Source organism: Ochotona curzoniae, unplaced genomic scaffold (assembly GCF_017591425.1).
Source record: "Ochotona curzoniae isolate NIBS_2020 unplaced genomic scaffold, NIBS_Ocur_1.0 contig_908, whole genome shotgun sequence".
Classification (NCBI taxonomy): Eukaryota; Metazoa; Chordata; class Mammalia; order Lagomorpha; family Ochotonidae; genus Ochotona; species Ochotona curzoniae.
This window is the reverse complement of record NW_024466607.1, coordinates 15,544,970-15,572,018: the sequence shown is the minus strand read 5'-3', so window position 1 is coordinate 15,572,018 and position 27,049 is coordinate 15,544,970. Positions and strand designations below refer to the sequence as shown.

At 45.0% G+C, this 27,049-nt stretch overlaps 1 protein-coding gene across 2 annotated transcripts in view; it reads right to left on the bottom strand.

Annotated features, from left to right (window-relative positions):
• Positions 1-27,049, bottom strand: part of DAG1 (dystroglycan 1) — a 66,769-nt gene that overhangs the window by 9,939 nt on the left and 29,781 nt on the right. For both annotated transcript variants that reach the window (XM_040994474.1, XM_040994473.1), the window contains exon 2: positions 5,750-6,153. In XM_040994474.1, coding sequence (XP_040850408.1) covers positions 5,750-6,037 — 288 coding nt within the window. In that variant the 5' untranslated portion in view covers positions 6,038-6,153. The remainder of the gene's footprint in view (positions 1-5,749; positions 6,154-27,049) is intronic.

Sequence of the window (27,049 nt, the reverse complement as noted above, 5' to 3'; positions counted from 1 at the left end):
CCCATTGCGAAAGAAGAACCAGAGCCAGGTTCTGGCAGGAGAGGGGCTGGGGAGGACAGAAAGGAGCTGGTGCAGTGGGAACAAAGTGACAAAGGAAAGGGAGGGGGACGAGGCAGATCATCCTGACCTTCAACTAAGGTGCAGTTCAGTATCGGGGAACCTTGACCAAATGTGGGTCTTAGAAAGATAAAGACATGTCATACTGTAATGTGGAGAACAGACTGAGGGGTTGAGAACACAGGAGGGGATGCCTAGGAAGGGGTGACAAGCAGTAGCATGGATAACAGACAGCAGTAATGGAACTCAAGGGACATGACCTGGGTCACCCCTGCAGGAAATGAAATGTTCCGCAAACACACACAAATACTGGGCAGCTATCATTTCTGAGTAATACTCAATGACTATGGGCAAAAACTCAAGCCACAGAGAATGAAGAACAGTTTCAAAATATGCTGAATGTGATCCTAAGCCTGTCTGAGATGTCTGTGGATGTGGCATGGATGCCTCTTAAGGACAGAAAATGACGGAGGAGTCCATTCTCAGTGTACAAACTACAAGAGACTGTCCCTTCCTTTACCTGCATTTTTCATTATGCATAGTTATGGTTATCATAGTAAGGGGAAGGAAAAACAAACAAATAAACAAACAAAAAACTCCTGGCCCTGGGCAAGATGGCCAAGTGGTTAAATCCTCATCTTGCATTCACCAGGACTGCCTACAGGCACTGGCTTATGTCCAGGCAAAGTAGTCAAGGACGGCCCAAAGCCTTGGGACCCTGTACTTGTGTGGGAGACCCAGAAGAAGCTCCTGGCTCCTGGCTTCAGACTTCAAATTGGCTCAGCTCTGGCTGTTTTGGCCACTTGGGAAGTGAACCAACAGACAGAAGATCTTTTTCTCTATCGATCTGCCTTTACAATAAAAATAAATAAATCTTAACAAAACAAAACACAACATTCCTCTAATGTTGAGACCTTTTCAACGTTTTAGAGGTGCCATCAAAATTGAAGGACGACGAGCAGGCTTTCAGGTACCTGACATCCTGGCTGTGCTGTTCCGATGGCTGAGAATGGGATGAAGTCATATTTCCTCATGTTTTTCTACAGGTTCATTGGCTATTCAGCAGTCTGCTCTCCAGAGATAAATATGCTCAAATAAAATCCTGTTTTCCCAGGAAAATCTCTTTACTTCTGTTGCTGAATAAGCCTGTTATATGTCTTTCTGCCAGATACAGCAAATATCCAGCTTGCTCAAATAGTTCAACGCACGTCTGGTCAAGACTAATCCCTGTAAAACATTCTAATGGACATGGGAACAAAGGTAACCAATGTGGAGCTTGGATACTGAGGATCTATCTGTGAAGCTGATGCCAGAGGCAAGAAACACACCTTACAAAACCATCACTCTATTCAGTGTCAGACAAGCATCTTGCTTGCCAGGATAGCATGAGGATTATGTGCAAACCTTAGGCAAACACTCTGCAAACCACATGAAATCAGGTTGTGCCCCTTAACTGGATCTCTTACGAGTTCCACGAGAATTCTGCTGCACTCCCGATAATTTCTCCCCAAAACCTCACCCTTCTATTCTTTAACAGCAGGTTCCAATCATGAAAGTCAGGAATACTAAGTTAATATTTCTTTTATAAAAGATATATTTACTTATTTGAAAGGCAGTAAGACAGTGAGACCTTCCATCCATTGGTTCATTCTCCAAATGGTCACAACAGCCATGACCAGGTTAGGCCAAATATAAAAGCCTGAAATTTGGGCCCAGCGGCGTGGCCTAGTGGCTAAAGTCCTCGCCTGGAACGCTCCGGGATCCCATATGGGCGCCGGTTCTAATCCCGGCAGCTCCACTTTCCATCCAGCTCCCTGCCTGTGGCCTGGGAAAGAAGTCAAGGTCGGCCCAAAGCTTTGGGACCCTGCACCCGTGTGGGATGCCCGGAAGAAGTTCCTGGATCTTGACTTCAGATTGGCACAACACCGGCCGTTGCACTCACTTGGGGAGTGAATCATAGGATGGAAGATCTTCCTCTCTGTCTCTTCTCTCTATATATCCGACTTTGCAATAAAAATAAATCTTAAAAAAAACAGACAAACAAATACAAAAGCCTGGAATTCCATTCAGGTTTCCCTCTTGGGTGGCAGAGGCCCAAACACTTGGGTCATCTTCCATGGCTTTCCCAGGCACATTAGCAGGGAAATGGATAGAACTGGAGCAGCCAAGACTAAAACTTCAGGATGCCAGCTTCACTGGCAGTAGCTTATTAATCTGATGTACCACAACCCCATCCCTTACTAAGGCAGAGTAAGAGGGAGACTGGCCTTCCATTATTCCCAAAATGGCTGTAACAACTAAGTCTGGACCAGGCCAAAGCCAGGAACCTGGAACTTTACCCAACACTCCCACTTGGGTAGCATGGGCTCAGACACATGGGCCATCTTCTGCTGCTTTCCCTGGTGCATTAACAGGAAGCTAGATTGGAAGCAGAGCAGCCAGGACTTGAACTGGTACTCATATGGGATATCAGTGTCACAGGCAGCAGGTTAACTTGCTTTGCCACAATGCTGTCCTAAATTACCCTCAAACTACCATTAAATTGGCCTAAGCAGTTTCAACTAGATTCACACTGAGTACCTGGGTCATATATACACAAAGAACTATGACTAGAGATGACACCCAGAACCAAATATGTACCTCCACACATAGACACACAAATAAAAAACCGGGGAGTAGAGAGGGCCAGAGTCAAAAGTCAGGGTTCTGCCTACATTGATCTCATATAGGGCAACGCCACAGGCCTCAGCAATCAGAAGTTGCCCTATCCATATATTCCAATCCCAAATCTTAATATTTTTCTAACATCCTGATCAGAGAAGATAGGGGTGTGACCACTGTCTCCAGGTCAGCCTGCCAGCAATGCCCTCAGAACCTTTCTCTGCTTGAAGACGAGGCTAGTCACTCAGTGGAGCTCCCATCTTTAGTCACACAAAACACTTCATGGAACAGAGCTATGTCAGCTGCTCCTGAGACCACAGGACCACGTTGAGAATGAGCCAAGATGGAACGACAAGAGACCAGAGCAGAAAGGAAAGGAGCCCTGGAAGGGTGCAGGAAAGGAACAGATTCACCTAAATAGATTAGAGGAAAAACAAAGACTCATCTCTCAACTAGCAACCATTTCTAATCTGGACATCTGGGACTTACAAGTCAGAGAAGGGGAAGGTGGAAGGATGGTCTGAACAAAGGAAATACTGCTGTGCAAGCTTCCCAATCTAAGCCTTAAGGTAGACTGGCAGCTTCTCTTCTCATTTCTTGGAATATGCAATCTTAAAAATCTAGCTATGAATAGGAATTGTGGCACAAAGGGTTAAATCAAAGTCAGGTACCTCCACTTCCCATATCAAAGTGCCTGGGTCTGGGACCTGCCTCAGTTTCCCATCAAGCTAATGCATATGGTGGGGTCAGAACCACAGGTAATGACTCAAGTACCCAAGTCCCTACCACCCATGAGAGAAACCAGGATGGAGTTCCTGACTCCTGGCTTCGGCCTGGCACAGCCCAAATGTTCCAACCACTGAAGAAGTGAACTAATTCCTTGCTCTCTGCCACTCAGCATTTCAAATAGACAAATAAATAAATATTAAACAAATGACCATTATATTGTGAGAAACCCCAAGCACAGTTCATGAAGAGATCTGAGAGGAGGGGAACAACGGCCAACAGCCCCAGCTCAGTCCTCAGCAGCAAGCAGAGGTGGATTCTTCAACCCCTGATGAGCTGCTCCATGAAGACATCAGATGGACCCCAAACAAGCCTTGAATTCCTGAATTCTTAGCCACCAATATTTATGCTAAAAAAGTTGTATATTTTGGTGAGTGAAATATATTTACAGGTAGTCAGAACACTACATGCAAGCAGAAGTCTAAAATGCTGAGCTGACAGAAAAGTACTAAAATGAATTATAGCTCTTAAGAGTATTTTTAACTCGGGCCCAGCGCAGTGGCGCAAGTGGTTAAGGTCCTTGCCTTGCACGCCCGGGATCCCATATGGGCGCCGGTTCTATCCCGGCAGCCCCACTTCCCATCCAGCTCCCTGCCTGTGGCCCGGGAAAGCAGTCGAGGATGGTGCAAAGCTTTGGGACCCTGCACCTGTGTGGGAGACCTGAAAGAGTCTCCTGGCTTCGGATTGGCATAGCATCGGCCGTTGCGCTCACTTGGGGAGTGAATCATTGGATGGAAGATCTTCCTCTCTGTCTCTCCTCTCTGTATATCCGCCTTTCCAATAAAAAAAATAATAAAAATAAATCTTTAAAAAAAAAAGAGTATTTTTAACTGAATTTCAAGGCACACCTCTATGCTGTTGGGTAGTAGTCAGCAAACTACGGCGATGAACTAAATCTGGTCCACCACCTGTTTTTTGTTTATTTTTGTAAAGGAGTTTACTTGAAGCAGCAAGCAATCTTGGGGGAAAAGACCACCTGTTTTGGGGGCCGTTATCATGGCATGATAGGCTAAGCCTCCACCTGTGGCGCTGACATTCCATATTGCTGCCAGTTCACATTCTGTTGCGCCACTTCCAATCAAGCCCTCTGCTTATCGGTGGGAAAAGCAGCAGAGGATGGTTCAAGCTCTTGGACTTCTGTACCCATGTGGGACACCTGGAAGAAGCTCCTGGCTTCAGATCAGCTTAGCTCCAGCTGTTGCAGCCATTTGGAACCAGCAGATGGAAGATCTTCCTTCTCTCTGTAAATCTGCCTTTGAAATAAAAATAAATACTCTTTAAAAAAAAGTCACCTGTTTCTGTATAACCCATGGTTTCTTTATTTTAAAATGAAAAAAAGAAAAATAATGGCTGTCATGTGAAAAAATTAACAACAGTCTCAGCTGTAATTTTTTAACCATTAACTCATTAACCATTAACCTAAGGTTTTCCATTTTAGACATCTACATGAGCTTTGGAAGGCAAATCTTACTCAATATTCAGGTCACAACACCTGCCTGCACACTAAGGTGCTAGAAGAAATTCCAATGCTCAACACACAGTCAGACGCTGCATCTTCACACAAAGGCCTCTTGTTTCACCTGGCTCCCACCCTGAGTGAGCTAAGACACTCTTGCAAACAAGGGTTTGAGATGCCCCCTTTCCCAAAAGGAAATGGAGTAAACCTGCCATCTTGACTAAGTGATAAAACACATTAATAAATAAAAACTGCCAAATCAGAGCAGAATATCACATCTTTTTTTTTTTTTTCTCTTCTGAGAGACAGAGAGAGAAAGATAGTGACAGAGCTTTCACCTGCTAGTCATCCTACACACCTGCCACGGCCAGGGCATTTGACACAGGTACGAGTGGGGTACTCAATCTAGTCTCCCATGGTTGTGGCAGGAACACAACTACCTGAACTATCACTGCTGGTCCCCAGGAAGCTGAGAAAACCAAACTCGGGTATTCCCATGTGAATGCAGCATTTAACCACTCTATTCCTTATAGTATGTTCAAGAAAATTTTTTTTGTATGAAGACAGCCTCAAGATGATACAAAGAATACAGCCTAGGACCCTTTTATAAGATACACAGGAATCCCCGTGAGGATCAGTGACTGTGACTTTCCTGAGCCACCCTGAGCTGGAACTGGAAGAACTGAGCTTGGAACCCCTGGGGCAGTGTTTCAAACTGGGAAGGAAAAGGCACCAAATCTAAAACAGAAGACAAGAAAACTTGAACTCCTCTTCATTTATCCATCTCACCTTGATGACGTCTCCACTGGAGCCAATTAGATCTGTTGGAATGGCCACTCGAAACGAGCGCCCGACCACAGCTGTGCCATCAGGAATGCCAACCACTGTGGGGACCGCCTCGTGCAGGTCTGACAGCACGGAGTGCATGGACGCCTCAAGCTGGTTCTCCCAGTCCCTGACAGGCTCTGAGGGGTCACTGGGCCAGCGGGACTGAGCCACAGCTGCAGACAGGAGGAAGAGGAGGAAGGTCCTCCCCCAGAGGGGGAACAGCAGCGGGAGGCCCACAGGCATCCTCATCCTGGGCCAAGTTTGCTCAAGCTGACGATCTTGCTAAGGCAGGCAGCAAATGAATGGATCCCAGAGCGTGGGTCCTCACCCTCGGCACACCTGCTCCATCCCACAGCATCCAGAGCCTAAAAAAGAAGAGAAGCATATTCAGAGTTCAGCAATTCGCAGGAGTTCAAAGTCATGCATTTGCTACCAAATGTTCTGCCAAAGACATTGTCCCTGAGTCAGACTTAGTCTCTAGGCCTTGCAGAAAAGCCAGCGCTGCTCAGTGCTGGGTACACAGCTGGTCCACTCAGTGATTCTGAAAATTTTGTTTGAAAAAGAAAAGTGCCTCATTAAAATTTTTACAATATTGACCAAAAACTGAAATAATGCTTTGGGAATAGCAAAAATATATCAAATAAAATTTTATTGTAGATAATTAGAAATCTATTAAAATGACACTTGCTTTTGTTAACAAAGTTAAAATGAAGAAAATCTAGATGAAACATGGCTGACATCACATTTCTATTGGGCAGTTCTATCCTAGGTCTAAATTCTAATTTACAAGCAAATATGGGCAACAGTAAAAGACTATCAGTCAACTCTAGAATGTGGGACCATCTAGGGCCAGGCACGGTGGCCTAGCAACTAAAGTCCTCGCCTTGAATGCCCGGGGATCCCATATGGCCGCTGGTTCTAATCTTGGCAGCCCCGCTTCCCATCCAGCTCCCTGCTTGTGGCCTCAGAAAGCAGTCGAGGATGGCCCAAAGCCTTGGGACCCAGCACCCGCATGGGAGACCTGGAGGACGTTCCTGGCTCCTGGCTTCAGATCGGCGTAGCACCCGCCATTGTGGTCACTTAGGAAGTAAATCATTGGTCGGAAAAATCTTCCTGTCTCTCCTCCTCTCTGTATATCTGACTTTGCAATACAAATAAACCTTAAAAAAAAAAAAAAGAATGCGGGAACCTCTAACAAGATAATTGGCCTGGTCTCATCAAGTATTTACACATCTAAACACAAGGTGCCAACTGCAGATGTGGAAAGCAACCAGATGTAATGTGTGCACCTTGATCATACACAGCTCCCCAGGGTGCAACTGGGGAATTCTGCAAGTGAGCTGGAGCAGAGTCAATCACTCTTTTAAGTGATACAATGGTGGCAGGTCTCCAGAGGGGACTGTCCTTAACTTCACGTGTGCCAATGTGAAGTATTCAAGGATGAAGTGCCAAACACTGTGCAATTCACTTTGAAACAATCTATGGGGAAAAGAAAATGTGTGCATGTGTTTTCTTTTTTTTTTTTTTTTAAGATTTATTTTTTAATTTTTATTGGAAAGGCGGATATACAGAGAGGAGGAGAGACAGAGAGGAGGATCTTCTGTCTGATGGCTCACTCCCAAGCGGCCACAACAGCCGGAGCTGTGCCAATCTGAAGCCAGGAGCATCCTCCAGGTTTCCACGTGGGTGCAGGGTCCAAAAGCTTTGGGTTGTCCTTGACTGCATTCCCAGGCCAGAAGCAGGGAGCTGGAAGGAAAGCAAGGTCGCCTGGATTAGAACCTGAGCCCAGATGGGATCCCGGAGCACTCAAGGCGAGGACTTTAGCCACTAGGCTACCACGCTGGGCCCGTGTGCATGTGTTTACAGAAAAAGCCTTGTGGCAAATTAAACTAACACAGTTTAAAATGTCTTTGAAAAAACTAAAAAGCATAATCTGCACAGAGAAATTCAGTAACTACCCACTGGCTTCAGGCGTATAAGACAGCTGTTCTAAAGCTAGCAGCCACCACACACAAACCTTGTGGGACTTAACAGGTACCTGCCAGTGACCAAAGCCATCATGACTACTTTTCCATTTTGACTTAGGTAACCTAAGTTAGATAAACACAACTAAAGAAAAAAAAGCTACTGAAGCAGATGGCATATTCAAAGTCAATGCAAATCCAAGCCAATTGCAACAGGGTTTTATTTGCTGTCAATACTGCTTATCTTGCTTTTATTTTAAAGATTTACTTATTTTCATTTGATAATCAGGTTATAGAGAGAAGAGGAAAGACAAAGATCTTCTATCCACAGGTTCACTCCCTCAAATGGCAGTAAGAGTTGGAGCTGAGCTGATTCAAAGCCAGGAGAGGAACATTTTCCAGGTGTCCCATCTGGGCACAGAGGCACCAGTACTTCCACTGCTTTCCCAGACCATATGCAGAGCTGGATCAGAAGTGGAGCAGTTGGGACACAAATCGTTGTCCATATGTGATGCCAGGGCTACAGGCAGAGGCTTAAATTACTACACAATGGCACCAGCCCCTTTCTTTTTTAACTAAACTTCAGGGGACAGAACTAAACATCAAGTAAGTACAACAAGATAGTAGTCTTGTTCTACAAAAATTTATCACGGCTCCTGTGTCCGTTAGTGTCACATGGGGTGGAGCAGACAGAGACTCCAGAGCTCAAAACCAGCTTGGAGAAGTGCCAGGAAATGTGGCCATCTAGGCAAAACACTAATGCAGCCAGGTTCCTTTCTCACTTCACTGTCACAAACAAGATAAATCCCAGAGGATTAGATCCACAATTGTGAAAAGGATCATTTTAATATGTTCAGAAGAAAATGGAGCAGAATCTCAGGATACAGAAGTTCTTCTGGAACACTGAAAAAAAAAAAAACTTGGCCTTTTGGACAGAGTTGATCAATTTTGCTTCTATTTTTCCCATTAAATACAATTTAAAATCCTAGACATTATTATCCCAGACGCCAAGCCCTTGCATTTCCAATGCAGCTTTCCGTTGATATGGGCATCTGGGAGACAGCAGAGGACAGCTCAAGAACTTGGGTCTCTGTTTCCCACAAGGAAAACCTGGGCTGAGATCCTGGCTCCCACTTGAATTTGGAGAATGAGTCTGTGAAATGTGTTTCCTCTCCCTGTCTGTCTCCCTCTGCTGTTCAAATAAAACAAAAATTTTAAATGTTTATAAATAGAGTCTAAATTTTTTTTTAAATCCTTAAAAAGTAAAAAGAAGGCAATAGACCAAGTAAGGATTTCAGAAAACAAGGAACACAGGGATGTTTCCTGGGTTTTCTTTTTGCTTCTTATATCCCAGGACTGGACCTGAGGAAGCTGGCAACCCAGAAATGCCAAAAAGTTCAAAGATGCTCTAGCAAAAGTTTGCTTCCTAAACCCAAAGGAACAAAAAGGGCAGTCTAGCAAAACAGAAAATATGTGGCAAGAACAGCTTTACTGTGATAAACACTACTGAAGAGAACTAAGGCTCCACCCCTAGCCAAATCTGCAAATGCCATTTGGGGAGCCACACTTCTACCCTCATATGGCTGTAACAAAGTATCCAAAACATCCCTACTGGGTGGGGCAGCTTCAGAAAAGGCCAAGCAGGGAGCTAGACTCCCACGGCCACTGGTCAATCAAGTACTCTCCACCCTGCAGGAGCCACAGAAATCACAGGGAGAGCCGAGATGGCCACGCCCACACAGAAGCAGCACCTCCCTGCTGGGAGCAGGACCAGTGGTTAACCAACCCACTCTCCACCACTGCCCAAAGATCAAGTACCTCCCCCACTGCACTCAGCTCTCCACAAGCTAGGCTTTTACTTTCACTTGGCAGGAACAAGGGGCCCTTCCACAGCAATGGGAGGAAAAGCCAGCTCAAATAGAACGAAGAACTTCAGAAAGAAATACAAAAAGAAAAAAAAAAAAAAGGTCCAGATTTCATTTTTTAAAAAATATCATTCAACAAATCAAGTAGGAAGATCTCCATATTTAATGGAAAAAAAGATAATCAACAGATAACACCAAGATGATAGAATCAGCAGAATTATCTAACAAAGATCAGCTGAAACTAAAAGGATGGAACAGATGTATCATGGAAATAGTACTTAGAGGAAAGAGTGTCTATAGCACTATCAGACAAAGGAGGCTTCAGAGCAAGGAAAATGACCAGAAATAGAGAAGGACATGAAATAATGGAAAAAAGATTAATGAAGGATTATACCACTATAGTAACATACTACTATAGTAAAACGGGGAAAATCTGTCGGGGGGTGGGAGTTTGGGGGAAAATCCCAGTCTATATGAAATTGTAACACATAATTCAAAAATTCAAAATAAAAAAATTAAAAATTAAAATTAAATTTAAAAATTAAGTCCACCACCAAAAAGATAACATTTAAAATACAAAAAATTTAAAAATAAAATAAAATAATTTTAAAAATTATAAAAATAATAAAAAATTTAAAAATTAAGTCTACCACCAAAAAGACAACCATTTAAAATACATATGCAATAAGCAATTCAGCTGCAAAATATGTGAAGCAAAAACTGATGGAACCAAAATGAGAAATCATCAAATCCCCAGTAACAACAGGACTCCATAAAGCAAACCGGGGAGGGGGGGTTGAGGAGTGGGAGATGGGCGGCTGGCAGCACCTCATGTCGCTGGTTCGAGTCTTGGCCACTCCACTTCTGACCCAATGCACCTGGGAAAGCAGCAGACGATGATCCAAGTGCTTGGACCCAAACACCCCAGTGGCATACTCAAAGTTTCCGACTCTTCACAGCAGATGGGTCCAGCTCCGGACACTGTAGCCATTTGAGGAGTAAACCAGCAGATGAGAGACATCCATCTTTCCTACTCTCTGCAACTCAAGTTTTCAAATCAATAAAACACATCATTTTTTAAAAGTACATGATGGGTGGGCCCTTGCAGTACTCTTAATGGCTTAAAGTCCTCGCCTTGAATGCGCAGGGATCCCATATGGGCACCAGTTTATATCCTGGCTGCTCTACTTCTCATCCAGCTCCCTGCTTGTGGGAAGGCAGTAGACGACAACCAAAGGCCTTGGGATCCTCCACCCACGTGGGAGACCCAGAAGGGGTTCCTGGCTCCTGGCTTTGGATTGGCTCAGCTCTGGTTGTCGAGGTCACTAGGGGAGTGTATCAGCAGATGAAAGATAGCATTCCCTCTGTATATCTGCCTTTCCAAAAAAAAAAAAAATCTGAGAAAAAAAATGTGGGTGTCTCTCTTCCTGCCCTTTCGAGAGGCACCCCACCCCACCTCCCGGAGTTTTCTCCAGAGGAGCTTTCTCCTTCCCTGCTCACCTGGTTCCTTCGCAAGCAAACTTTTCTGTCTGATTTAAAAAAAAAAAAAAAAGGTGCATGATGGGGTCCAGTACAGTGGCCTAGCGGCTAAATCATCACCTTGCATCCACCAGGATCCCATATGGGCATTGGTTAGTGTCCCAGCTGCTCCACTTCCTATTCAGCTCCCTGCTTGTGGCCTGCAAAAGCAGTAGAGGATGGCCCAAACCCTTGGGACCCTGCACTCACATGGATGAAGCTTCACAGAAGCTTCTGGCTTCAGATTGGCTCATCTCTGGCCACTGTGGCCACTTGGCGAGTGAGTCAGCAGACCAAAAATCTGTTTCTTCAACTCTCTGTGACTCTGCCTTCCAATAAAAAGAAATAAATAAATCTTAATAAGGGGGGGAAAGGGAAAAAATTTTTAGAGGTTTATTTATTTTTATTGGAAAGTCAGATATACGGAGGAGAGGAGAGACAGAGAGAAAGATCTTCCGTCTGCTGGTTCATTCCCCAAGTGACTGCAGCAGCTAGTGCTGTGCCAATCTGAAGCCAGGAGCCAGGAACTTCCTCCAGGTTTCCCACATGGGTACAGGGTCCCAAGGCTTTGGGCCGTCCTCAACTGTTTTCCCAGGCCACAAGCAGGGAGCTGGGTGGGAAGCGGGGCCACCGGGATTAGAACTGGTGCCCATATGGGATCCCAGTGAGAACTTTAGTCGCCATGCCGCTGGGCCAGGTCCATCAATATTCTTCTTGTATCAACCATCATAACATAGGGAGATTATTTTTTAAAGATTTACTTTTATTTGAAAGAGAAAGAAGGACAGAGACAGAGATCTTCCATCTGCTGGTTCACTCCTCAAATGGCTGCAATGACCAGAAGTGGGAAGATCTGAAGCTAGAAGCCAGCAGCTTCTTCTGAGTCTCCCACATGGGTACAGTGGCACAAATGACTTGGCCCAACTCTAGCTGCTATGGATACCTGAAGATTCTGGTTGCTCCACCTTCCATCCAGCTCCTTACTTACGCACCTGGAAAACAACATAAGATGGACCTGAGCCTGCTACCCAGAGTGGAGATCCAGAAGAAAACTGGCTTTAGCCTAGCCCAATCTTGGCTGTTGTAAACCATCTGAGGGGTGAACCATCAGATGGAAGCTCTTTGTCTCTCTGACCACTCTCTGCGTAGCTTGCTTCAAATAAAATACATCTTTTTTTTTTTTTTAAAGAAATAGTTTTTTCAGGCCCAGCATGGTAGTCTAATAGCTAAAACTCCTCGCCTTGCACAGACCAGAATCCCAAATGGGTGCTGATTCATGTCCTGGCTGCTCCATTTCCCATCCAACTCCTTGCTTGTGGCCTGGGAAAGCCACAGAGGATGGTCCAAAGTCTTGGGAACCTGCACCTGCATGGGAGACCTGGGAGAGGCTCCTGGCTCCTGGATCGTGTCAGCTTGGGCCATTGAGGCCACTTGGGGAATAAACCAACAGACAGAAGATTTTTCTGGGCCCAGCAGCGTGGCCTAGTGGCTAAAGTCCTCGCCTGGAACGCACCAGGATCCCAAATGGGCGCCGGTTCTAATCCCAGCAGCTCCACTTCCCATCCAGCTCCCTGCTTGTGGCCTGGGAAAGCAGTTGAGAACGGCCCAAAGCCTTGGGACCCTGCACTTGCATGGGAGACGTGAAAGAAGTTCCTGGCTCCTGGCTTTGGATCGGCATAGCATCGACTGTTGTGATCACTTGGGGAGTGAATCATCGGACGGAAGATATTCCTCTTTCTCTCCTCTTCTCTATCTGACTTTCCAATAAATAAAATAAATCTTTAACAAAAAAAAAATTTCCCTCTGTAAATCTAAGAGACAATAAATAAATTTTAAAAAAAGAAAGCTTTTCCCTGCTTTTTCCCTACTTTCCCATTTACTATACAACTGACCTTTTACTTGTCTATTCTAGATCTTAATTTTTAAACTCTCAGCTTATTTGAGAACAGCTCCAGTTATAAGACACACCCTGCCCTACCAAATGCTTAAGCTCAGTCTGCTATCTGAGGACAGATGACGACATGGGCTATCTGTTTCATGGGTATGACTAAGGACTCTGCATTTAGCAGGCGGGCGATGTCCAAGGCACAACTCCAACTACTCTGCACTGGTTTTCCAAGCTCTGGGGAGAAAGAATCTTTTTGCTACTTGGCAAACAGCAGACTTTTGTCTTTCTGATGTTGTTTCCCCATAAGCAAGGGTTATCTGTACCCATCCCAGGAAGCTTCTAGGCTGCATCTACACAACTTGTACTAGGGCATCCTTCTGGAAGGTCTTTTTGCTCAGTCTCTAACTTACCTACTTAGCCAGTGCAGAGTGAGCAAAGCTCAAAGAGCCTGGTGGCCAGAACATGGTGTGACAAAAGAGCACCCAGAACTTGGGCCTCCGTCACACTTCACATACCCATCCATACCGTGTCTTCTCAAAGAATCTGCGGAACCCCGCAGTATTTGACTAACACAACTGCCAAAGCTCAAATGGCAAATGAGAAGTAGAAGCTGAGAGTTAACTCCAGGAACCCTGGCTCCTGGAAGGCAGTAACTCTAGTTCCCTCAGCCTGCTTCGCCAGACCTATCCAAGTGATTACACACACAAGAGACCTCTAATCACACACGCTCTCCTCTTAGCAAATGCCAGAAACAAATATGTGTGTAGCACAAACTGTACTGCAATAAACTTCTGTTTCTCCATACACAGAGAAACTCAACAGTGAATAAAACTTTTAGGTACCCAAACTGTATGACTCTGAAGCCACAGCTTCCTACCTAAGAAAAGCTTCCTCCCTAAGAAAGCAGGAAACATTGTGGAAAGCAATCCACTGTTAGCCATAGCAAATGAAGCACAGCTAGACCACCCACCACTCCCAGGAACCCCTAACTCCCCACCTGCTCTGCCACCACTGTCAAATAGCTGCAACCCATGGAAACTACAACATTTAAGGGAAATAAAATTTTTATTTTTTTTATTTATTATTTTTTTAAAGATTTTTTTTTTAATTGGAAAGGCAGATATACAGAGAGGAGAGACAGAGAGGAAGATCTTCCGTCCAATGATTCACTCCCCAAGTGAGTGCAACGGCCGATGCCATGCCAATCCGAAGCCAGGAGACTCTTTCAGGTCTCCCACACAGGTGCAGGGTCCCAAAGCTTTGCACCATCCTCGACTGCTTTCCCAGGCCACAGGCAGGGAGCTGGATGGGAAGTGGGGCTGCCAGGATTAGAACCGGCGCCCATATGGGATCCGGGGCCATGCAAGGCGAGGACCTTAACCACTTGCGCCACTGCACCAGGCTCTAAAATTTTTATTTTAAAAATAAATTTCATGTAGCTGTTTTAGACAGTTTAAGAAAAAAAAAAAGATAATTAAAACAAACACTTCAGGTTCTATGCAGCCCATAAACTTACAAGTTAAAGATTAACTGTCAGTCTAACATTAATACAAAAAAAATCCTAGAGGGTTAACCAGCTTAAAACAGCTTAATCTGACTGATGGCCAACAGGATGTACTGAACACAATGACAATGGAAAGTAATGATATAATGTCATTGTTTCATTGGGCTCCAAATAACAAAAACTGCTGCCACTGAAAAATGTTTCACTCTTTGCCATCAGATGGAGAGTCTTCAATGAAGTCACTAATGAAGATTCCAGATACCACTCTTCAATTGCTCTCAGTTACTAGGCAAATGAGATTTTCCTGACACCAGACAAGTTCCCATGAGCCACATGAGGGCAAGACCAGAAAGACACCATGGGCGACCATGGTGGGAATAGGGTCATATACAACACAAAAGATTTAGAGGTTTAACAAAAATGGGAGAAAAATTAGCACTTTTGACAAGCAAGCACTGCTGTGAACACTTCTCCCAGTTGGGAATATTCTCGTAGATTCTCAGAGCTCACAGAGCTCCTCCTCAAAAGGTTTCTGCTAATGGTGGTGTGGTCTTTCCCAACGGTAGTGAAGAAAGCAAAAGTTTACAAGATGGGTATAAATTCACCCAGATGCAGTCACTCCAAGACGGACAGACAAGGCTCAAACTCCAGGGCTGAACAGCCTTTTCCCACTGGGCCATGGCTTCTAACCTGAGTAGACTGTAAACTTCTTATGTGAAAGAAAAATAGTTCCTTCCACCCTTCTTTGGAATCCACAGGATGCTGGGAAGCATTACTATTAAACAGTACACCTTAAAATTGGTAAGATGGTGATTTAAAAGAAAGAAAATTTATTTTTAATTTATTTTTACTTATTTCAAAATCTTCCTGCTTTACTCCCCAAATGCCCACAAGAACAAGAGTTGGACTAGGCCTAAGTCAGGAACCCAGTATTCCAACCCGGGTCTGCCATGAGGATGGCACGGACTCAATCACCTGAGTGTCCCTGCTGCCTGCCCAGGATCAAATTAGCAGGGAGCTGGACTGGAGCAAAGAAGCCACGACTCAGACCAGCCATAGATTTGGCATGCAGACATACAAGTGGCTTAACCAATGTAACCCTCTTTGTCACGGTAAATTTTATATTATGCTTTTTATGCATGAGGCTCATGTTATAGAGTAGCAGGCAAAGTTGCCATAGGAGACTTCACATACCGCACAGGTACTGGGTAATGTCCCGAACTGCCCTTCTGATCCAGTGCCCAGTGTGAAAATCAGGTGGCTGTTGCCCTTGTGCTTGGTGAAGCATTTTAGGGAGTGAGTGAGAAGCTTTCTCCCAGGGCAAATGTCTGCTGAGTGCCTGCTTCGTGCCTGGCAGTTGTTAGAGGACAGCAGCAAGAGAACATGCTGCCAAGAGCTTGCAGTGAGCATCTTTTGGCCTCTCAGGGCAGCTTTTGTGGTCCAGGCCTGACCCCGACACACTGGTCAGCCTCTTCTACTATGTACCTTTGTACCCAGCTGAGGAAGCTGGGGCAGTCAGAAGGTAACTTTGAGCTTCCAGGAAGCATCTACTTAAGAAAATGTCTGCTTAATAGTGTGAGGACTTGCATTTCATGATGTAGTAATGCATTTAAATCTTAACTGAGTATTTTGTATGAAGTGTGGAAAGACTGGCATGCATACCAACTGAAGCTTCACACCCAGCATTAGATCATTAGTCAGGAAACACACATTGAGATGTTAATGATTAGGCTGCCTCGGGATAATTGTAGTTTGTTTTCACTGGATTCTTGGATGGAGGGGTGGGAGCTCATGCATTCTCTCTTGGATCTGGCTGAGGCTGGCCACATACCTTTCATACTTCTTCACTGTCCCTCCACCTCCCACTCGCTCTGCTGTGATAAGATGGCTGGCTAGGGAGTCGTCCTTGCCTTTGGGCTCAGTTTAATAATGCTCCTCTTTTTTTTTTAATTATTTTATGGGCCCGTTCTAATCCTGGCGGCCCTACTTCCCATCCAGCTTCCTGTTTGTAGCCTGGAAAAGCAGCCAGTAGAGTATGGCCCAAAGCTTTGGGACCCTATACTTTCGTGGGAGTCCTAGAAGAGGCTCTGGGCACCTGGTTTCTGATAGGAAAAGCTCCAGCTAGGGAGTCAATCAATGGACAGATCTTCCTCTCTGTCTGCCTCCTCTCTGTATACATCTGACTATCTTATAAAAAATAAATAAATCCTTTTTAAAAAGTTATTTTATTTGAAAAGCATCAAAGAGGGCATTGCACATGGTGGCTTAACTTGCCATGCCACAACACCCAGCCCTTCTGTTTAACCTCTTAGGTCTGCAGTGCCTTACCTGGGTATTGTTGATTAAAATAGCTCCTAAAATGTTTTCTTAGACATCTGTTCATAGGATTGAGTACATTTTTTGAAAGTATCTTTGTTGTAAATATGTGTTTGATTCAGCAGTTAAGATGCGGCTTAGCATACGTGCATTCCATGTCGCATTGCCTACAATCAAGTCCGGGTTCCACCTGCTGTCCTAGCTTCCTGCTAATACACCTCTTCCTATTCCTCTTCCTTTTTTTTATATGTTCCCTTTTTATTGGAATGTCAGATTTACACTAAGAAGGAGATACAAAGAGAAAGATCTTCCACCCACTGGTTCATTCCCCAAGTGTTCATAGAGACTAAAGCAGAGCTGATCTGAAGCCAGGAACAACTTCTGGGTCTCCCACGTGGGTGTAGGGTCCCAAGGTTTTGGGCCATCCTTGAATGCTCTCCCAGGCCACAGTGGGAAGGGAAGTGGAGCTGCCAGGATATGAACTGGCACCCATATGGAATCCCAGCACATGCAAGGCAAGGACTTTAGCCACTAGGCTACTGTGCCAGGCCCTCGCCCCACCTTTAAGATTTATTGACTTTTGTTGGAAAAGCAGATTTAGAGAGAAGAGACAGAAAGATTTTCCATCTGCTAGTTTACTCCTCAAATGACTGCAATAGGCAGAGCTGAGCCCATCTGAAGCCAGGAACCAGGAGTCTCAGGTCTCCCACGTGGGTACAGAGTCCTAAGGCCTTGGGCCATCTTCCACTGCTTTCCCAGGCTATATGCAGCAAACTGAATAGAAAGGAGGGCAGCTGGAACACAAACCTTATACCCATATGGGATGTTAGTGGTTGCAGGTGGAAGATTAGCTAGTTAAGCCACAGTACCAGCCCAGACTATGAGTTGTTACACATACACTGAAAGGTGTCCCTGTACTGAGTTTTTAACCAAGCAAAAAACATTAGCCGTAAGTGTGTGAAGTTACACCTTTTTAACCACATTCTTGCTCTGGCCACATTCCTTAGGCTCTACCACCAGAACACTTCATTGATGTCATAAATTGCCAAATCAACATACCTTGCTTATTATGAAAGGACAAAACTTGGATCTCCTCCCTTGGCTCATCCAGGCTTACTGCTAACAGAATTCCTTCCCTCCCACAGACAGCTCTAATTGGCCTTTTACCTGCTTAAGTCTTGCACCAGTTGCAAATTCTCAACAACCACAAACTTCTGCGGTTTTAGTGGTGAACTTCCAAATGCTGCAGAGAAACATCCACAAGACATTCTGGCAAACTCAGCAGTGCTGCTCTGAGACCAGCTGGTGAGGTGGTAGGTCAGACCAACGAGCAGGACAGGGATGTCTGCCAGGCCTGATTACAGAATCAGGCTTGTCTTGGAGGGGTGTCTCGGGCAAGGCCCCTGGGCCAGGACCTGCCCGTTCCACACTGCCAGGCTTCCCCAGCAGAGGACGGACAGAGACAAGTGTGTCCACTTCACCAATCTCCACACCAAGCAGGGATCCGTCCCATGTCCCCCTTAAAAAAAGTGCTTTCCTCATCCTTAAAACATCAAGGCAGCATCAACTGCCACACGGTTAAGCTGACGGAGGAAGTCCCTGAAACCCTGCCTTTCTGCCATCTCCATTTTGTCTTGATCATCCCCTTAGCACAAAGTGAGGGCAGGTTTCTACTCTACAATAATTATTTGGAAATCAGGTGCTATTTTAAAAGCCAAAGATTAAAAATTAAAGGCAAGAAGGATGCAGCTAGGGGCAGACATTGTGACACAGTGAATTAGGTTGCTGCATTCCTTCTCAGAGTACTGATTTTAGTCGCAGTTATTCCAATCTAGCTTCCCACTAACTTTCCTGAGTGGCAGCAGATGATGGCCCAAGGATTTGAATTTCTACATACCCAGATGGAGTTCCTGGCTACTGTTTTTAGCCAGCTGTTGTGGGCATCTGTGTGGCAAATCAGCAGACAGAAGCTGTCCCAACTTCTCTCTGCCTTTCAAATAAGCTTAAGTATTTATTTACTTGAGAGAAAGGGTTACAGAGAGAGGAACAGGCAAAGGCAAAGAGAGACAGATCTTCCATCCACTGGAAGTTTTCCATCCAGAAACTCCATGTCGGTATCCCACATAAGTGTCAGGGGCCCAAGTGCTTGGGCCCTCCTCTGCTGCCTTCTCAAGTGCATCAGCAGAAAAGGGACCTGAAATCCCAACATGGGATGCCAGTGCTTCAAGCAGCAGCGCAACACCAACTGCCGGCAACCTTCACTTTCATCCCTGTACGGTCCCTTCCATATCTGTCCCTACTCAAGTTATCCCAACCCATTACTGCAGAGGGAACAAACAGAAAGCTACAGGCTCCCTAGAGATGCTTCCCACCCCAAGGGAGGCAGTGGGCTTCCAGTCCTCAGCCAGCTCTAGCTTGTCACCAGATTGCTAAGCTTGGAAAATGATTAGAAGAAAATAAAGCATATGTACCGGATGACTAGAGACAGAGTAAATCAAACTGTAAACCCACAAAGACACCCCAGTCACTCTAACTCTATATGCACAAGGACAAAGAAACAGGAAGTTTCCCAGCACACTCCTGACCCCAGTTTCCGCTCCTCACACATCACAGAGAAGGGTAGTGGCAGCTTCCAGGAGGGTCGACCCTTGTGAAGCAAAACTGCAGCTAATTCAAAGAAGGCACATTTGAACTTTTTCAATCTATTTTTCTTTCTTTTTTTTTTTAAAATCTATTTTTCAAAGTGCTTATAAATTCACCCAGGAATCCCACGTGCCTTTTGCATTTAGACTGATTTTAAGGAATCAAGGAAGTAAGGCCTCAATTTCCACAGGCACCCTGAATCAGACCCATGCATATCTGTCCTGGCTGCTTCCCTGTGACTCAGGTCCCTTCTGGACTACACTACTGTGCCAAGCATTTCCCAGGGCCCCATGGCTTACACATGGCACTTACAAGCCTAGACACAATTGGTTTTAAAGAAATCACTTTCAAAATGTAAATTATGTTCTGCTTTCACATATTCTTCTACAGCAAAGCAATACATCCTGTCTAATGAGCCCTGGACATGGCTGTCTCTAGGGTGCAGTTGAGGACGGGCCAAAGCCTTGGGACCCTGCACCCACATGGGAGACCCAGAAGAGGCTCTGGAATCCTGGCTTCACATTGGCTCAGCTCTGGCCATTGTGGTCACTTGGGGAGTGAACCAGCAGACAGAAGATCTTTCCCTGTCTTTCCTCTCTGTATATCTGATTTTCCAATAAAAAATAACTCTTAAAAAAAATGAAGAAGAGAGGACCTTGGTTAGAGAGATATAGATATATGAGTATATATCTATATCTATATCTATCTAGATAGATAGATATTGATATGGGTGGGCAAGGAATACTAATTCGTTTTTTTCCTCAAATGTGGCTCAATGTCAAAATTGACTCCTTTTTGTTTTTCCATTCAACAACAATTTTTTAAAAAGCTAGATGTTTGTAGTGTCAGGTACAACAGTTCATCTGACAAAGTGAGCAACCAGTGTTTGGAAGTGGGGGGTGCCATCCCTCTTCCTGGGCAGGCCCACTGACTGAACACACTCATCAGCACTTCCTGAATGTTCACTTCTGCCTCTATGAGAATGGCTAAATGTCTTATTTCAACTGAATGCATAAGCTCCATGCTCTAGAATGGGGCTGCACATTAGAACCACATGGGAAAGGGAACCCAATTTTTGTTTTTTAAAGAAAGAGACAAATAATAGCTCAACTATTACAGTTGCTGTAATAGCTCAACTGGCTAATGCTCCATCTTCAAGCATCAACATCCCATATGGGCACCAGTTCATGTCTCAACTGCTCCACTTCCCATCTAGTTGCCTGCTTGTGGCCAGGGAAAGCAGCAAAGGATGGGCCAAAGTCTTGGGTTACTGCACCCATGTGGGAGACCCGGGGTACTCCTGGCTCAGTTCTGGCCATTGCAGCCCTCTGGGGAGTGAACCAGCAGTACATGGAAGAAGTCAGTCTCTCATTCTATCTCTAAATCTGCCTTTCCAATAAAAATAAATACATATTTTTTTTAAAAGAGAGACTAATACAGCTCCTAGGACTAATTCACTCCATAAATAACAGCAGCAGCCTCCAACTGGGTCAAAAGCCGAGAATCTTCTAAATACCAACAAACTGGAAACTTAACCAAAGTCTGCCACACGGATAGCAGGCAACAAACCTACTTCAGATACTTCCATGGTCTTCCACAGTCCACATTAGCAGGAAGCTGGAATCAAGAGTCAAGGCCCAAAATCAAACCCAACTACTCCAGTATGAACCAAGGCACCCTAGCCACTGGCTTAACAGCAGGGTAGGGCAGAGACTGTGACACAATGGGTTAATAAGATGTCTCCTGCAATACCAACATCCCATATCAAGGTGCCAATTTAAATCCCAGCTATTCTGCTTCTGATCCAGCACCCTAACACACCAGTGAAAGATGACCCAAGCACTTGAATATCTGCCACTCACCTGAGACCAAGATGAAGCTCTAGGTTTCTAATTCGATCCTGGCCCTGCCCTGGCTCATACAGCCACTCACACCCTAACCATTCTGAAGTCATTGATGGGGCTCAGGGATTCTAACCCATTCATGGTACTCCACTCTAAATACACAGCAGCTCTAAAACAGGACAGTAGGCAGACAGCCTGGCAAGGGACTCAAACCACATGGAGATCAGCCATTGAAGGAATAAAAAACTGGTGTACAGCTGAGGAAAAGAGCTCAGAAGCCCAGGAACTTGGGCCACATCCACATATCTGACCAGAGCAAACGCCTGTATCCAATCACTAACAAATCCCCAATCTTTCTCAGATGCCCTGGCTCCATGCAAACCACAACTTCTCAGAAGTAATTTGGGTGCCACAGGAAACCCCCACAAGCACTGCTGAGTTAGCTCTTCCTCCTGTCCCTCTCCTCACTCCTCCCCAGGGTGACAGCAGCTGTAAGCAGTGCCCAGCTCAAGGCTGATCCTGAGTTGTGTGAGTCAAGCACATGCAGCACCTCCAACAGCTGCCTAGTAATTTTCTCTTCAGTGAAATGGGGACCATGTGGTTCACAAACATCACAGGACCACCAGAGGATGACCTGAATGGAACACAACAGTCACGCAGCTCAGTGTCTGCACAGAGTAAAAACTCCCAGAAGCCTGCCTCTTTGAAGGACCATGTGCACCCTGCACAAGATGGTCACAATGAGGATTATCATGTTTTGAATGGCATGGTGTCTTAAGGCTAGTATGTAACCTCATATGACATGAAGAAACAGACAGCAACTAAGACAGAAGGCCAGAACTTGGACATTAACTGACCCAAGACAGTGCTGTACCACAGGGCTTCAAGCTGCTTACAGCTGCTGCTATTCAACCACCTGCTGCAACTATACTCAGACACACATGAGGTCACCTACAACACCATGGGTAGCCCAAGTTTCAGAAACAGCTCTTGGCTTCCCACCAACACTGGGCACCCTGAGTCCTCCACTTTCTTCACGCTGCCTGTCACTCCACTGGACCCAGAGCCCACAGCCAGCACCATCCCCAGAGTCCCCAGCATGCTGCTCCTATGCTGATGCATCTGGGAGGAGGCAGACATGGTCCCAGTTCTTGAAACCATCCTCTCGACTCCTGCCTTTAGTCTACCCCATCCTCAGCTACCCGAGGAATGAACCAGTGGATGGAAGATCTGCCTCTCCATTTCTATCACTCTGCAAAATAAATACCTAATTATATATTTTTTTAAAAGCAATGGGCCAGGCACAATGACTTAACAGCTAAATCCTCACTTTCCATGCACTGGGACCCCATACGAGTGCCGGTTCATGTCCCAGCTGCTACACTTCTCATCCAGTTCCCTGCCTGTGGCCTGGGAAAGCAGCAGAGGACAGCCCAAACCCCTGGGACTCTGCAGCCATGTGGGAGACCTGGCTCCTGGCTCCTGGCTTCAGATCAGCTTCACTACAGCAGTAGCAGCCACTTGGGGAGTGAACCAGTGGACTGAAGATCTTTCTCCTTCACTCTATAAAATCTGCCTTTCCAAGAAAAATATACATTAAAATACATTTTTTAAAAAAGCACTTCCTTACAATAAGATGATAATACACAAGGAATGAAGAACTCAGAAGGATCACTAGAGACAGAAAGTATAAGCTTGGTCTGGGCTGACCGTGCAGGCAGTGAAACAGGTTAGATCACCAGTTAATATGGGTGGAGAGCTGGGCCAGTCCCAGCTGTTCTGCCTCAGATCCAGCTCCCTGCTAATGCCCCTGTAACAGCAGCAGCCAATGGCTGCAATATTTACACCCACTCACATGGGAGATTCGGTTTAAGTTCCCAGCGCCTGGCTTCAGCCTGGACCGGCCCTAGCAAGTAAAACATTTGGGGACTGAACCAGCAGATGCAAGATTTCTCTGTATCTATCACTCAGTTTTTCAAATAAATGAATTTTAAAAATTAAAAAGAGTTTGGTATGAAACAGGATATTTATATAAGCTCAAATGCTTGTTCATCACCACATGTCACTTCCTAACTACGGAAAAGCAAAACAGCAACTGTACAGTGGAGGAAACTGCCAGGCACCTCCTGATTCAGAGCTAATTACCAGAATAAACCAGTACTTTCTGACACCCAATGGGAGATATCAAAGATGTGGCTAGAACAACTGAGGAAATTTGAATACGAACCATAAAGTATGAAACTAAGATTAAATTTCCCATTTTGATTACTACACCATGGTTACATAAGAGTGTTCTCACTCTAAAAAAATATATAATTAAGAACTTAGGCACAAGAGCACATGATATATACCAATTAATTACTAATATGGCTCAGAAAAAAAAATACATACATAGAAAGGAGAATAACAAGACAAAACCTAAACAAATGAGAAATCTAGGTAAAAGCATTTGGGAGTTCCCTGAATTACTCTTGTAGCTTTTCGGTAAATTTGAAGTTATAAAAAAATATATACCACATGAAAGAGTCTAAATGGTAACAGGAGGAAACATAGGGAGGGCATGTCCTCATCCTAGACCTTGGGATCTCCCCAGCTATTTACTGGCCAACAGCCGCACAGCAGTGAGCAGGTGAGTCCTGTGGACCATGACAGCGCACGTCACACTTACCCAATAGGCATCTCACACCCGGCTTTGTCTACCAGGGCTCCAAGTTCCAGATATCAAATCCCCAGACAACTGGATGCAAAACACAGACCCCATCTATACTTAGGAGGGGACATGAAGGTATTTAAAACGCATTTTCTTCCAGAAGCATTATGAATACAAAATCACACACAAAAAAAGATTTTGTTTATTTGTTTTAAAACTGACTGGGCTATAATGGAAGAAAATGTTACACTGGAACTGGAAATTACTACATGGGGCTGTTTGCTTAAAATTAAAAATAGGTTCGTCTTCCCTTCCCAGGAGCCTTCCTCCCAGAGGAAATACAAGCAGACCAGATCAACACCGAATTCAGGTCCCACCGCTAAGGGCAAGTTCAGAGCCAGCAACAAACAGGGTTGCCGGAACCAGATTCCCAGTTAGCCTCGCCATGACACCATCTTACTGCCCAGTCCTCCCCAACTGACTTACTGTAATAAAAGTAATTCGCACGGAGACAAAACAAAGCCCAATGACAGAGTAGGGCGCAAGTGGAACACAACTCCCCTGCCGAGGCCCACAGATGAGCCGTTGATCTCTCCACTAGTTCTCAGCAAATGGCACACTTAATGTAAATCTAAACACATACAAATAGGTATATCTTTTTATTTCATCATTTTTACTTTAACTTTTTTTTTTATTTGAAAGGCAGAGTTAAGAGAAAAGAAGAGACAGAGTTTTTCTATCCACTGGTTCACTTCCCGGATGGCCACGTGGCCAGAGCTGAGCCAATTCAAAATCAGAAATCAGTAGCTTCCTCTGGTTCTCCCAAACGGGTCCTAAGGATTTGAGCCATCCTCCACTCTTTCCCAGGCCATAAGCAAGGAGTTGGATCAGAAGTAGAGCAGCCGGACCACAAACCGGCACCATATGATATGGGATGCCAGTGCCAAAAGTGGCAGCTTAGCCTACTACACAATGGCACCAGCCCCCCATTTCAGTTTTTTTTTTTTAAGATTTATTTATTTTTATTGGAAACTCAGATATACAGAGGAGAGACAGAGGAAGATTCGTCTGCTGGTTTCCTCCCCAAGTGGCTGCAATAGCCAGAGCTAAGTCAATCCAAAACCAGGAGCCAGGAGCCTCTTCAATGTCTCCCACACAGGTGCATGATCCCAAGCCTTTGGATCATCCTCTACTGCTTTCCCAGGCCACAAGCAGGGAGCTGAATTGGAAGTGGAGCAGGCAGGATTAGAAGTGGCACCCATATGGAAATGCAGTGTGTATAAGACGAGAACTATAACCACTAAGCTACTGCACAGGGCCCCCTATTTCAATTCTTGAAGTTCATATGAAACTGCATAGTTCCATAACTGCTCCTTTTTTAAATTTACTAGAGCATGGTGATCCCGCCTCATCGGCACCACGCTGAACTTGCGCACTGCCTAACAGCCTGTATGCTTTGCTTTTTGAGTGCTTTCATATTCACCTGTGCTTCCTCTGTAAACAAATCTGAGGATTAAATCCAAGACATGGAGTTTCAGGTCAAAGGAAGTGCATGTGGAAACTGAGAAATATTGGCAAAATACTCATCCATTTTACACTCCCACCTCTAAAGAAGTCAGTGCCTTTTCTCTCTTCTTTGCATTCACACCGAGTTATTGTCAGATATCTTCACGAAAAACATGAATTACAAGGAAGAAAAAAGGTGGAGCAGGTTGAAACAACATCATATAGCAGTTTTCCCTTCTTGCACTGCTTGACTGATGGGTAAGAGGGCAGCAGGTGTCATAAACTGAAGTTAGAACTAACACTACTTAATAATTACCCAGCTTGAGAATATGGGAGGGCGACCATCTAGATGACTAATGAATCAAAACATGGTGCAATGTTTTTCTTGTCAACCTTGACTACCTCAGAGGAAAATTGCTATCAAGAATTTACAGGCTAATTAATCCAAATAATAAGGCATCTCTGGGGCTCAGTCCTCCTGTTGCTGCCTCCCTGTGTGGTAACCTCTGAGACCGGACCCTGGATCAAACCAGTCTTCCTAGGCCACCCCCAGAAGCCTGAACGCGGGGCAGTGGGAATGCTGACACAAGCACGGAGCAGGAGTTAGCAGAGAAGGGAAGCCAGAGAATTCTTTTGAGCTCTTAAGTCTAATCTTCATAATATGGTTTCACTGTTCCAAAAAATATTAACCTTTCCTAAATCATATTCTAAATTTTGTTATACTTGCTGTCCTCCAACCAAGGGGCAAGAAACGCTGGGACCCCATTGTGGTAAAGGCGGCATCCCCTCCATGTTGTACGGGCAATGAGGAAAGCAATCCGTCCCAGATCAGTGCGGCCATCGGGGACAGACAGTGGTGTGCGTAATCACACAGGAGGTAGCCACCAGCTCACTGCCATTTCTCACTCTTCCCTCAGATCAGACTAACTTGTACACAAGAACAATTAACCTGGGCCTGGTGTGGTGGCCTAGTGGCTAAAGTCCTCACCTTTAATATGCAGGGATCTTATATAGGCACTGGTTCTAATCCCAGCAGCCCCACATCCCATCCAGCTCCCCACTTGGGGCCTGGGAAGGCAGTCAAGGACAGCCCAAAGCCTTATGACCCTGCACCTATGTAGGAGACCTGAAAGAAGTTCCTGGATCCTGGCTTCGGATTGGCACAGCACCGGCCATTGTGGTCACTTGGGGAGTGAATCCCCGGATGGAAGATCTTCCTCTCTAGCTCTCCTCCTCTCAGTGTATCTGACTTTGCAATAAATCTTCAAAAAAAAAAAAAAAAGAACAATTAACCCATTAAGAACTGGTGCCCACACTGTGACTGATACCCCCAAATCCAAAAGAGCTTCCAAACTCTATCATTTGGGTTCCAGGGAAAACCATGTGAGCTAAGAACCTCCACCAAGATTTGTGGTGAGTAACACTTGAAACCACCAGTCTGCTATGAGGACCACAACAAAAAACAGCAGCACTAGAGTAGCAGGATAAAGCTGTTCAGCAGATGTTGTGGTTACATTATTTTTTACAGATAACACACAAAACTATTTATGGATGAGATGACAG